The sequence below is a fragment of the Drosophila takahashii genome, chromosome 2R (genome assembly GCF_030179915.1).
Source record: "Drosophila takahashii strain IR98-3 E-12201 chromosome 2R, DtakHiC1v2, whole genome shotgun sequence".
NCBI classification, from domain to species: Eukaryota; Metazoa; Arthropoda; class Insecta; order Diptera; family Drosophilidae; genus Drosophila; species Drosophila takahashii.
The window spans coordinates 1,549,032-1,561,960 of record NC_091679.1 but is presented as its reverse complement, the minus strand read 5'-3'; the positions used below and the strand labels follow the sequence as shown (position 1 = coordinate 1,561,960).

Below are 12,929 nucleotides of genomic sequence, written 5' to 3'. Positions count from 1 at the left end.
CTGATGATCCAATCGCGAACTTTTCGGCGTAGCGATCTTGGCACTTGTAGAGTCCCACGGCACTGCTTCCGACGACTTGACTAGTGTTTTACTTGTACTTGATTTTTACTTGATTTGAATGACTTGTTCACTTTGATATCTTGACTGATCTTGACGGATTGACTTCTCGTGATCGACTGATCCAGCTGCCAGCGCCCGGCGGCTTTTTATAGGGCCTCCGGGAACCGTTATTTCCCTTTCGTGGTCTGTCCGCGGCATCCCTCCAATCCAGGTCCAAAGTCCGCGGTTTTTGTTGACCAACTTGGCCTTCATGTACGGCTTCCAATTGTAGTTCCGCCTGTTGCCGCCGTCCCGCTGATTCCAATGGTGCATGTGGCCAGTGTGCCGCTCGGTCGCTGAGATGTGGCACTTGACCTCCTAGTCCAAAGTCCACGGCAGAGTCCAAAGTCCGGTTCAATTCCGTTATCTCCTTTTGCGCTCTGCCCGCGGCATCTCTCCACTCCTGGTCCAAAGTCCACGGCGCCTGGTTCACCCACTTGTCCTTCACGCACAGCCTCCAGTAGTTGTGCATGCTTCTGCCGTTCTGCTGATTCCAATGGTGCATGTGGCACCCCTGCCACAGTCCACGGCAGAGTCCAAAGTACGGCGCCGTTCCGTTATTTCCTTTGCACGCGGCACTCTCGCTCTGCCAGAGAAATCTCCATTCTCTCCCTCCCTCTGCAGCCTTGTTCTCCGACTCTCTCACTCTCCCAAGTCTGTCCATCCGAGTTTTCTCTCTCCGGAGCTAGACTCTCCATTCTCTCTCTCTCTCTCTCTCTCTCTGTCTCTCTCTCTCCCTCTCTCTCTCTCTGTCTCTCTCTCTCTCTTCCTCTCTTCGCCGCGCCGCTACTACGCTAATTTGCCGCGTAACTGGTATACGGCCGGCGATCCGTTATTCTTGCTGCTGTTATTTGTGGGGAGTTATTCAACTCCTTACGCCGTCAAGTCTCTTATCATGCAAGAGGATCAAATCAGTCTTCTCGCGACTGTATCTATTGTTAAGAACAGCACAATATATACGCATGTACTGCATTCAAAGCCCTGGATGTCGTAAGCCGCCGTACTTTCGCCAGGAATACAAAGCTTTGTTTTAATTGCCTCAGTCGATCTTATCAAGTCAGGGATTGTAATTCAGCAAACACTGGCCATCAGTGCAACGCTAAGCATCACACGCTAGACCACCCGGAAGAGTCTAGATCGATAACCCATATGTCTGTGGATGGGGTTAATATAGTTCCTTCGATTGATCATGATGCTGATATAAATACTGCTGCTGTCAGCCATCATTCTGTGGACAGGGCCAACACTCAAGCCCTACTGCCAACTATTCTGGCCAATGTAATTGACTCATGTGGCAACAAGACCTCATGTAGGTTAGTGCTCCATACTGGATCAACAATAACCATGGTAGCTAAGTCGTTTATCCAAAGGATCGGAATTCCACGCACGCATTCTCGCATCTCAGTTGTTGGACTAGGTGCTAACCCGGCTGGAGTTAGCCGAGGTCGCGCTAGCTTCACCTTGCTGTCAAGAACCACAACTGCATCCTTGGAGGTCTCCGGCCTGATTATGAGTTCTCTGACCTCCTTGATTCCCACTCAGCAGGTCAAGTCCAGCACTCCTATCTGGAACAAGATTCACAGCTTACCGTTAATTTACCCGTCACCGGGAAAAATCGATGTTATCCTAGGCGCTGATCAACTCTGGAACATATATACTGGACATAGCCGAGAGTTTGGTATTGAATAGCCCATTGCACTACATACTAATTTTGTTTGGGTCATCACAGGCAGTTATAATCAGGGATCGCAAGTAAGAGTTACTTTTTTAAAAAAATTGACAAATAAGTTTTATTTTTCAATTTTTATTATAAAAGTTGACACTTCGTTCCCAGAAGCCGGCTGCAGCGGTCCGTTCACTACTCCGATTCCAGCTCCTCCACCACGTCGAAGCTCTTGTCTGTCTTTTGCAAACATAGAGGCGTCACCATTTGGCTAACGAATCCGAAACTCTCGAGAGTCGCTGCTGTTCAACCGCATATCAAAGACCGCATTTGTTCGAATCCAGTTCACGTGAATATTCCCAAGATATCGTACCACAATTCAGAAGCCAAGACCGTCCAGGATCTGAAAGATCTCGCCCAGAAGCTGCGTATTCACTCTATCAACGCCACCCAGGCGTCCAAGTCGGGACATCCCACATCATGTGCCTCGATCGCCGAGATCATGTCCGTGCTGTTCTTCCAGCAGCTGCGACTGAGCCTGAAGCACCCGCGCGATCCATCCAGCGATCGCTTCATCCTGTCCAAGGGACATGCGGCCCCCATCCTGTACGCCGCCTGGGCTGAGGCTGGCCTCTTCCCCATCGAGGATCTGAACAACCTGCGCACGATCGACAGCGATCTGGAGGGTCACCCGACTCCGCGTCTGAACTTCATCGATGTGGGTACCGGATCCCTGGGACAGGGAGTCGCCGTCGGTGCCGGAATGGCCTATGTGGGCAAGAACTTCGACAAGGCCGACTACCGCACCTATGTCGTTGTGGGTGATGGCGAGTCCGCCGAGGGTTCCATCTGGGAGTCGCTGCACTTTGCCAATCACTACAAACTGGACAACCTGTGCGTGATCTTCGATGTGAACCGTCTGGGTCAGTCGGAGGCCACCTCGCTGCAGCACAGACTGAACGTGTACCGCGATCGTCTGGAGGCCTTCGGCTTCAATGCCGTGGTCGTCGATAGCCACGATGTCGAGGAGCTGACCAAGGCCTTCCATTGCGCTGCCATCACCAAGAGCAAGCCCACCGCCATCATTGCCAAGACCTTCAAGGGCAAGGGCAAATATCGAGGATTTGAACAACTGGCACGGCAAGCCGCTGGGCGACAATGCCGCCGAGGTGGTCAAGCATCTGATTGTCTGATTGTCAACAAGGATGTCAAGCTGTCGCCCAAGCCGGTGTCCAAGTCGGGCGCCTCTCCCGATGTGGACATCAGCAATGTCAAGCTGAGCTCGCCGCCCGCCTACAAGCTGGGTGATTTCATTGCCACCCGTTTGGCCTATGGCACAGCTCTGGCCAAGATCGGACAGAACAACAAGCGTGTCGTGGCCCTGGATGGCGACACCAAGAACTCTACTTTCTCCGACAAGCTGAAGGCCCTCGACGCGGAGCGCTACATCGAGTGCTTCATTGCTGAGCAGAATCTTGTGGGCGTGGCCGTGGGAGCCGCCTGCCGTCGCCGCACTGTGGCCTTCGTCTCGACCTTTGCCACCTTCTTCACCCGTGCCTTCGATCAGATCCGCATGGGCGCCATCTCGCAGACGAATGTGAACTTTGTGGGCTCCCACTGCGGCTGCAGCATCGGTGAGGATGGTCCCTCGCAGATGGGTCTCGAGGACATTACCATGTTCCGCACAATTCCCGGCAGCACCATCTTCTATCCCTCGGATGCTGTGAGCACTGAGCGTGCCGTCGAACTGGCCGCCAACACCAAGGGCGTCTGCTTCATCCGGACGTCGCGTCCCAACACATGCGTGATCTTTGACAACGAGGAGCCCTTCACCATCGGACGCGGCAAGGTGGTGCGACAGAAGAGCTCCGACGAGGTGCTCCTGATCGGAGCCGGCATCACCCTGTACGAGTGCCTGGCCGCCGCCGATCAGCTGGAGAAGAAGTGCATCACCGTCCGTGTGATCGATCCCTTCACCATTAAGCCCTTGGACGCCGAGCTGATTATCGAGCACGGCAAGCAGTGCGGAGGTCGTGTGGTCGTTGTGGAGGATTACTACCAGCAAGGTGGTCTGGGTGAAGCTGTGCTGAGTGCCCTGGCTGGCGAGCGCAACTTTGTGGTCAAGCACCTGTTCGTGCCCACTGTGCCACGCTCGGGTCCTCCCACCGTCCTCATCGACATGTTCGGCATCTCTGCCCGCCACGTCGTCAACGCCGTCAACGAAATCCTCAAGGATTAGGCAGCGAGACTCATAAGGTCATCATCTGGCTACATTCATTTACCTCCTACAGGAATTCCCCCAGTTACTACTTACTTTTACCCCTACCATTCCCCCTTAGATGGTTGATATACTTTAATAGATTGAACTGTAAAATCAGCAGAATAAATTATCTTTTACAAAAGTATTTTAACAGAAAACAAAGAAGGATTCTTTTTGGAGAGATGTATTTATCTTAACTTTCTTTATCATTATTATAAAACAAGAAACATTTTCTTTAACATTCTTTATTTGAGCCATACTTTTTACATGTTTTAAGTACATAAATTGTCAAGTCTTTTCTTCTTGTTTCAGCTTAGACGTTTTTGTGGTTAATAAAAAGATATTAATCCTTTTGGAAAGTACTTATGCTTAAATTTTTATTATGAAAGTTGACAAATAACTCTTATTTGTTGATTTTTATAATAAAAATTAAAGCATACGAGTTATTTGTCAACTTTTATAATAAAATAAAGATTGAATTGAAATAACTCTTGAACTGTGGGGTACATTAATTTAAAATTTAAATATATATAATCTACGCTTTAATACCTTTCTGTTCATATGCCATATGTCCCCAAAATATGTTTGATGATGTAACAAATATTATTATTATAAAAAATGTTTTGGGGACATATGGCATATCAATATATATAAATTTTAAACCAATGTACCGCACAGTTCAAGAGTTATTTCAATTCAATCTTTATTTTCAATTTTTATTATAAAAGTTGACCAAAAACTCTTATTTGTTGATTTTTATAATAAAAATTGAAGCATAAGAGTTATTTGTCAACTTTAATAATAAAAATTGAAAAATAAAACTTATTTGTAAATTTTTTTAAAAAAGTAACTCTTACTTGCGATCCCTGATTATAATGATTGTAGCGAACTATCTACGCACGCACAAGTCCACCACGCTTACGAAGATTTGGATTCCTTATTTCGCTCCTTCATGGACATGGAGCAGGTGCATCCGACCAAAGCGACGATCGACGCCAGTGATACTGCAGAGAAACATTTTCTGACAACACATGCTCGCCGAGAAGATGGTGTGTACATTGTCCAGTACCCATTCAAGGAACCCATCATGCCACTTGGCTCTACGTTGTCACAAGCTCTAAACCGCTTTGCCGCCCTAGAACGTAAATTTCGAAAGTTCCCTGCACTCAAGCAAGAGTATGTAACGTTCATGGAGGACTACTTGAAAAGAGGACACATGGAACTAATACGTGCTGCTGAAGCGTCTGAGGATCCAGGACGCTGTAACTATTTGGCACACCACGCAGTGTTTAAGCCGAATAGCACCACCACACGTTGCCGAGTTGTATTTGACGGCTCAGGAAAGGACTCTAAGGGTCATTCGCTTAACTCACGACTGCATATAGGTCCACCTATTCAAAGAGATTTAATTGGAGCATGTCTTCGCTTTGGTCAGCATCTTTATGTATTTTGCGCTGACATTGAAAAGATGTTTACAAGTATTTTGGTATCAGATGAACACGCGCAGTATCAAAGCATAGTTTGGAGAAAGGAGGAGAACGCTACGCTGGATCACTATCGACTGCTGACCGTAACATATGGTTTAGCTTCATCGCCATTCCTCGCCGTTCGAGTTCTTAAGCAGCTCGCGAACGACTATGTCGAAGTGTATCCGAGTGCTGCTGTCGTTCTAACAGAGTCGCGTACGTTGATGATATTCCCACTGGATGTGACCTAATTCAGGATCTTATTGCTCTCAAGGATGAGTTAAAGTGCTGGGATTGCATTTTGATCCAGAAGCTGACTGTATTTTCTTCAAGGTAGAAGTCCCCGTAATTACAACCGCTCTTACCAAACGCATTCTGCTTTCGGAACTAGCCAAGATCAACGAACCGCTGGGTTTGCTTGCACCCACAACTGTGTTTTTAAAGATTCTCTTTCAAGATATCTGGCTGAGTTCTGTCGATTGAAATGATATTTTCCCTCCCCAATTATGTACGCGGTGGCAACAGTTCGTATATTAAATGCATTTATTGGAAACTTGTCGAGTTCCTCCCTACATATCAACACAGCTTCAAGCAATGGAACTGCACGGATTTGCAAATGCATCGTCCCAGGCATATGCTGCCGTCATCTATAGTCGCATTGAAGTCAACAATGGATATGCTGTTAATTTAATAATGGCAAAAACCCGCTTGGCACCTATTAAGTCTGTCTCCATTCCGCGACTCGTGCTAAATGCAGCCCATTTGCTCTCTAAGTTGATTTCCCTGGTCAAGCAATAATTAACTGTTCCTATTTCCAGAATCAATTGTTGGTCAGGCTCTGAAATAGTCCTGCATTGGCTATCATCTCCTCCCCGGACCTGGAACACTTATGTTTGTAACCGTACTGCAGAAATCTTAGAGACGTGCCCACGTAGTTGCTGGCAACATATTCGAAGTGGCGATAACCCTGCATACTGTGCATCCCGAGGAATACTTCTAAAGGACCTCTTGGACCATCCAATCTGGTGGAATGGACCAGCATGGCTATCTCAGTCCCGCTCAACTTGGCCACCCGTTAAGGCTAAGTTTGTTCTGTCGACAGAAGAAGAGGCATCCCTGGAGGTAAAAGCCGAGCCTAAGGTTAACTTACATATTTCCGACGACGGAAATTCACTAACTTGCCTGATCAATAAAACCTCTTCATGGTCTCGTGAGTGAGGATACTCAGCTACTGCTTTCGTTTTGTTCATCATCTTCGCGGGAGAAATCAACTTTCGCCGTTTCTATCGTCGTGGGATCTACCATATGCCCGGTCTCGGAAATTCACCCATGTTCAAAAGGAGTTCTTTAAAGTGGAATACAAGCAGGTAAGCACCGGACAGTCACAAAATTTGGCAAAGCTTGGTTTGCCATTTTCGTTTGTCTATCAACAAAGGCTATACACCTTGAGATCGTCAGCGATTTGACAACATCCGGCTTTATAGCCGATTTCAAACGCTTTTGGTCTCGACGAGGGCCCATATCGGACTTATACTCGGACAATGCCACAACTTTTCATGGAGCCAAACGAGACTTAGCTGAAATTCAACTTATCGCAATTGCCCAAGATCATAGCGAAGAGGTTTTGAGCTTCTTGTTCAGTCACGAAATCAATTTGTTACATTTACCAAGTGTGACAGCATCATCCGATGAAGACAACAATTAATTATGTAATTGATCATGCAGACAGCATGTGCAAAAACAATAAGGTCTTGTTTTAACCATTGTTGTCAATTACGTAAGAATATCTAACCCCACCTGCTAAGTTACATAATTGCCGTGGAAGACGCTTAGCATGCAGAAAAGTTTCACGTGGCCGTCAGCACGCGCCGAATGCAAAAACAAGAAGATGACACCTATGGTGAACAGGTGGATGCACTTGCGTGGCCTGATTTAAATACCGCTGACACACGGAAATTGGACACTTTGCAGGTGGATGCACCGGCGTTGCACTCTAACTTCACCATGGGGGAGTTCAAGCTGGGTGCATTGATGAGAAGGGATTCTGGATGGAACGAGAATTTTAATAGGAACGATGGAATTCACCTCTTTCCGATCTTAGTCCCGGAAAACCTTTATAAAGAACCACACCTGAAAAGGGAGGCTCAGATCAGAAAAAGAATCGGGCTAAAAGTGAACCGTGAACCAAAAAGGACTAAAGGATCCAGGAACAAAGCAATACATAGTTTGTCCTGGCTAAAACATGAAATATGGGAGGAAAGACCTCCAAGGCCGACAACGACTCAGCAAACGTTGTCAACAATGTTCAAGTGGTCGATCACTCAGAACAGATTGATAAACTATACAACGTCCTGATCATTATTGCTGTCCTTTTGCTCCTTAATGTGGCTATGAATGCATATGTAATGCACAAGCGCAATTTGATGAAGAAATACACAGTGAACAATAGTGATATCGATCGCGCTCTGGGCTTAAATACCATTTCGCAGCAATAAGGTGAAATCAAAAAGAAAAAAGAAACAATTATACCATAACATTAACAAAACCATGGGAGGAACGAACTCCAAGGACATAGATCCTAATTGCCAAATACAAATAATAGACCACAATCAACAAATCGCGGAAGTGTTCTATATTCTCGTTTTTATTGCCGTGCTTCATTTAATCCGAATCGCGATGAACATCCGAGCATTGCGAAAAGTACAACACAATAATCAGTTTGCAGTATAAGTGTGCCGAGAAGATAAGTGCATGAAATAGTAAACCGCCAACGGCGCCTAAGTATAAATCCCTTGGAGTGGAGTGGAATCGGAGTGGAGTGAAAACTTAATCTCAACCATATGTATAACTTAGTGTAATAAGTGAAGTATAACCACATATTGGTACCTCAAAAGAGTTTAGACATGCACAAATATATATTTAACAATTCTTCAAGGTTACAGCCTGTACAACAGTAAGGAGAGCTCCCTTCGCTGGAGATATTAGAGGGTGAGTTTTACGGAACAAGTTCCACTCTCTATATATTATTTCTTATTTATATATTTTTGTGCATATACAAAAAAAAACATAATGTTAACTACGAAAGTTATTGCTAAAACTTATGAGAAGGATTCAGATTTTAATAGTCGATCCGAATATGTTTTAATGAAATGTTCACTTCCAATATCTGTTAATGAATTCGAACAAAAATATATGGATTTATACAACCTAGATTTTTCTACGATTAGCCATTGCACTAACACTCAGAAAGCGATTGTTATATCTACCCATCCGTTTACCAAGGTATATTCTGTCATTGAAGAAAATCATTTTCTCGGGAGAATTATGAAGTTTGTAATTACTCGTAAATAATAAGTTCCGGGAATCAAATCTTTACTTTCATAGATTATCTTAAAGAATATTATCTTAACAAGTAGTGCAAAACCGTACTACGGAATATAATATTATTTTTAAATTTTATTATTAAGTACTCTTAAATACTTATACTTTTAAATTGTACTTAAAATATTAAGTACATCTCATTTACCTATATTTGTAATAGTATTAAGCATTTATATAATAAGTGCATGTTGATAACATTTAGTTCTAACTAAGTAAGCGAACTACAATTAATGAGTTCTAATTATTAGCATACACTAAGCACTATTTTGTTAATTTACTTTATTATATGTAATGTAATAATTCGATAATATTGTAAACTCTGTATTCCGTTTTTTTTTTCTATTAAATAAAATTTTGTTTTTCAGCGGGAGGTATCCGCTCTTATATTTGAATGTTCAAATATAAGCAGCCCACAGAGCGACCTTTTTGTCGTGAATAGTCTGCAAATCTTTTTGCTGACGTGCGCGCTTTTCCGATCAATTCGATACCTTTCGTAAGAAATAAATCTTTATGATTTATTTCAATATATATATTTATTACAATGTATCGTGTGAGAAAAGTCTCAACATGAGTTGCTAGGTTCACGTTTAAAAATGGGGTGCTGATTCCACAACTGAAGTAGGTCTAGAATAATGACGACGACTTCTTGACAGACGACATTAACATTAGGGGATCAGATTGCAAGGCTAGCACTGATGCAACGGCACACGATTTGTGAAAGGGGAGGGTAACAGCCACAAGCTGCCGATCGTATTTCGATTAAGTGCTCGAGCTAGCTACTCGGGAAACTTACGGGCAGCTAGGACAGATGACAGACGAAACAGACGATCTATATTATTTTTCCCAAGCACTTTTAATAATTCTTTCTGGTTATGCGGGAGAGGTGAGATGCTTACCAAGAACCCACCCCATCCGTCGAGCTCAGCCGGCAAAATGGTGCCTGAACATCGGACTCATCTCCCTCGGCCCATGTCCTCAGGACAGGGCACTAATATGCCTACGTAACAGAAATGGCGCCCAACGAGAAGGACATGTTTAATATCCTTAATTTACCTTTTTTTTAACTTTGGTATCAGTTTTGATTTCTAGCAGTACGATATCGATGTACCCTTAACAAAAATAGTCCAAGTGCGTGTAATTCCGTTTTCAGAAACCTGCAGTATCAGAAAGGGGTTTTAATAGAACAATTCTAAAAATTAGTTTTCGTGTAATACCTGGTCCTTTAATACAACCTAAATAAGTGCAGACAAACTTTTTAATTAACGTAAATAGACGGTAGCTGTTCTTTCTGGCCGACGCTGCCGGATGTACTAGGCTAAGCCAGGAACTCTTGTGAGGCTCGAGTCCAGAAAGGGCGGGAGCACAGACGATATGATGACGCACTCACAGCTAAAGCGGGTTTTATTATTATTATTAGATTTATATAGTGTGTTAGCCCCGATCTGGAGATGTGCGGGGGGGGCTTAGGACGGATCTTTCTTGTAGGTGTAGCCAGTTCCACCGCAGCCAAAGGGCTCCTTAGAGGTAGGAACAAGGGCTTGTTAGCTGAATGAAACCACGTGCGCAGAAGTTCAACTAGCACTCTTGGTTAGGGACCCTTTTTGATTTTATTCTGGAACTTAAATACTGGACAGTTTCTTGACCGAAATATAACTTATAGTAACTCAGCACCCCTGAATTAATTTTTATATTGTATTCGATAATCTGTGTACAACATATATCCATGCGATAATATTCTATTGAAGAATAATTGCATATATTTATATTATATATCTATTTTAATATATAAAACCTTTCTCGTGAACTTACGTATGCTCTGATTCAGTCACGTCAACTAGCAGAGGCTTGTACGTATCAACATTATATTTACTGTTGTATATTAGCAATATACGACTCGCGAAAAGAAGTGTGATTTTAGGCGCTCGCGTATACTATATTTTCATTACATATACAGTAGTATATATACGTGTCAAGTAAAGTACAAAGTGACAATGGCGGGGGCAAGAAAGAAGGTTTCGCTATACGCGGTACCACTTCCGGGTCGTCATACCAGAGCCACTGCTATGCGGCAGGCTGCGTTTGCCGCGGAGGCAGCAGAAAGGGCTAGTAGGAATACTAACACCAGCAGAGTTCCAGAGAAAAATACATCCCTAAGTTTTAATTCTAAAATTGATAACTTAGGCAATTTGGATGATATAGGAAGTGATGAAGGAGCTGTCGGAGGTGTAGACATAAATTTTGGACCCCCAAGAGGAAGATCTAGTATACTTCCGTTACCACAAAATGCACTCGCAGGAAATATGGATTCTTCAAGAATCGAACGAATGATGTCTGCTTTGATAAAGCAAAACCATGAATTAAAAGAGACAGTCACTGGGATGAAAACTCAGATGACCGGGTTGCAGGCTCAAATGAATCAAACTCGAGGTGGTAATCTGTCGAATAGAGCAATTGGCACTCCGAGTAATGACCCCGGGATAACTATGGGAGATAGCTTCTGGCGAACTCAGCAAACCCCGACACCAATAGCACCGCCATCAGTACGCCTAAATAGGCATTCAATAGGCCAAAACAGTGTGCCACCACCAGCTGCACCAAGCTCATGGACGGAACACGATGCAAGGGCCGGGGAAGGAAATAACTACAACCGGAACAATCCACTATAGGCTGGATGACCACTTTAGGTGGCCAAAAGTAATTTTTTGAAAGTCCTTAAAATTAGGATCCAATGATGTCATTCTGTTAGGATAACATCAGACTTTAATGTTACATACCAGATATTTTAACAGAGGCTCGCACTGTTAAGGTACAGGCTGTTAAAACAGCTGTTGGCAGTGACGGGCGCACGTGGATCAAATAATTTAATAAAAACAAGAACATTTAAATTAATTCAAAGAGCAATTTAGAACGATTATAACAACCGGTGCTTTACGGCATCGAAAGAGAGTGGATTAAACTAATTATTTGTATATTTTAAGTGTTAAAATAAATTGCGGTTTCTTTGCAATTCAAAATTTATTTATACCCCTTTAACTTTTAACAAATTGAAATAAAAACTCATCTTTAAATAGACAAACAAAGAGAATGTGACCTAGTTTCACCTTAATATTTATACTGGGTTGTAGGGAATACAATTCTTGTTCATATGAATGTTATTTGAGGGTGCACTTTTGCGCACTTTTTCTTGAATCTGTATTTAAAGGCCTCGACCTAAAACGGCGAAACACACGCAAAATTGGTGCACAAATGTCAATTGCGATGATATTTTTAATGAACGGTATACAGGTATCTTTCTAATTATATATTAGTAATTAACAAATTTTTTATCACCATCTTTTCAAAAGAATAACTTTGTTAAAAAGTATTTTTTAATTTTTTGTGTTTCTTATATTGATTTTAATAATTAAGACTCCATTACACTTAACAAAAAAATGGAAGTCCCTCAATTTTTTTTGGTAATTATATTCTTTTTATTATAAACAAAACAATACAAAAATATAATTTTTTAAGTTTATTTTTGTCATAAAAAAATTTTTTTTTTGAAAAAAGGCGTGACCATGCCCATTTTTTCATAAAAAACATAAATTTAATATTATATATGCAATTAAAAAAAAAATACCTTTAAATTGTTGCTTCGTTTTTAAGTTATTAATTAAGGCCACAAAAAGAGATCATCCAGCCTATAGTGCAATCGAATAGATAAGTGGAACCTTAAGTTTGATGGATCAAGCAAGGGGATGACCGTAGAAAGTTTTTTGTTCCGCGTAGAGAGGCTACAAGAGATGTACGAAATCTCACGCGAACAAGTATTCCGGGAATTCCATTGCCTACTGACAGGCGCTGCTGCAAAGTGGTATTGGCAACTAATGGAGGACAAGATACATGAACACAACTTTGACTATGGTGGACTGACCCAGGAAATGCGCAGAGTGTTCTCCACATGTGACAATGACTTCGTTACAGTCAAGGAGTTAGTAGAGCGGCGTCAGGGATCCAACGAACCACTTGCGGATTATCTAGCAGCAATGCACAACTTGCATTTTAAAATGAGACAAAAAAT

At 42.9% G+C, this 12,929-nt stretch overlaps 1 protein-coding gene and 1 pseudogene across 1 annotated transcript; both read left to right on the top strand.

Annotated features, from left to right (window-relative positions):
- The first annotated feature begins 1,925 nt into the window (after positions 1-1,925).
- Positions 1,926-4,136, top strand: LOC138912516 (transketolase-like protein 2; annotated as a pseudogene).
- An 844-nt stretch (positions 4,137-4,980) lies between these two features.
- On the top strand, positions 4,981-5,739 carry LOC138912716 (uncharacterized). Its single transcript, XM_070213973.1, has one exon. The coding sequence runs from the start codon at positions 4,981-4,983 to the stop codon at positions 5,737-5,739; it is 759 nt and encodes a 252-aa protein (XP_070070074.1).
- Positions 5,740-12,929: the final 7,190 nt, after the last annotated feature.

Excerpts from the sequence above, each read along its gene's own strand:
- LOC138912716 (XM_070213973.1), top strand. The coding sequence starts at position 4,981 with ATGGAGCAGGTGCATCCGACCAAAGCGACGATCGACGCCAGTGATACT.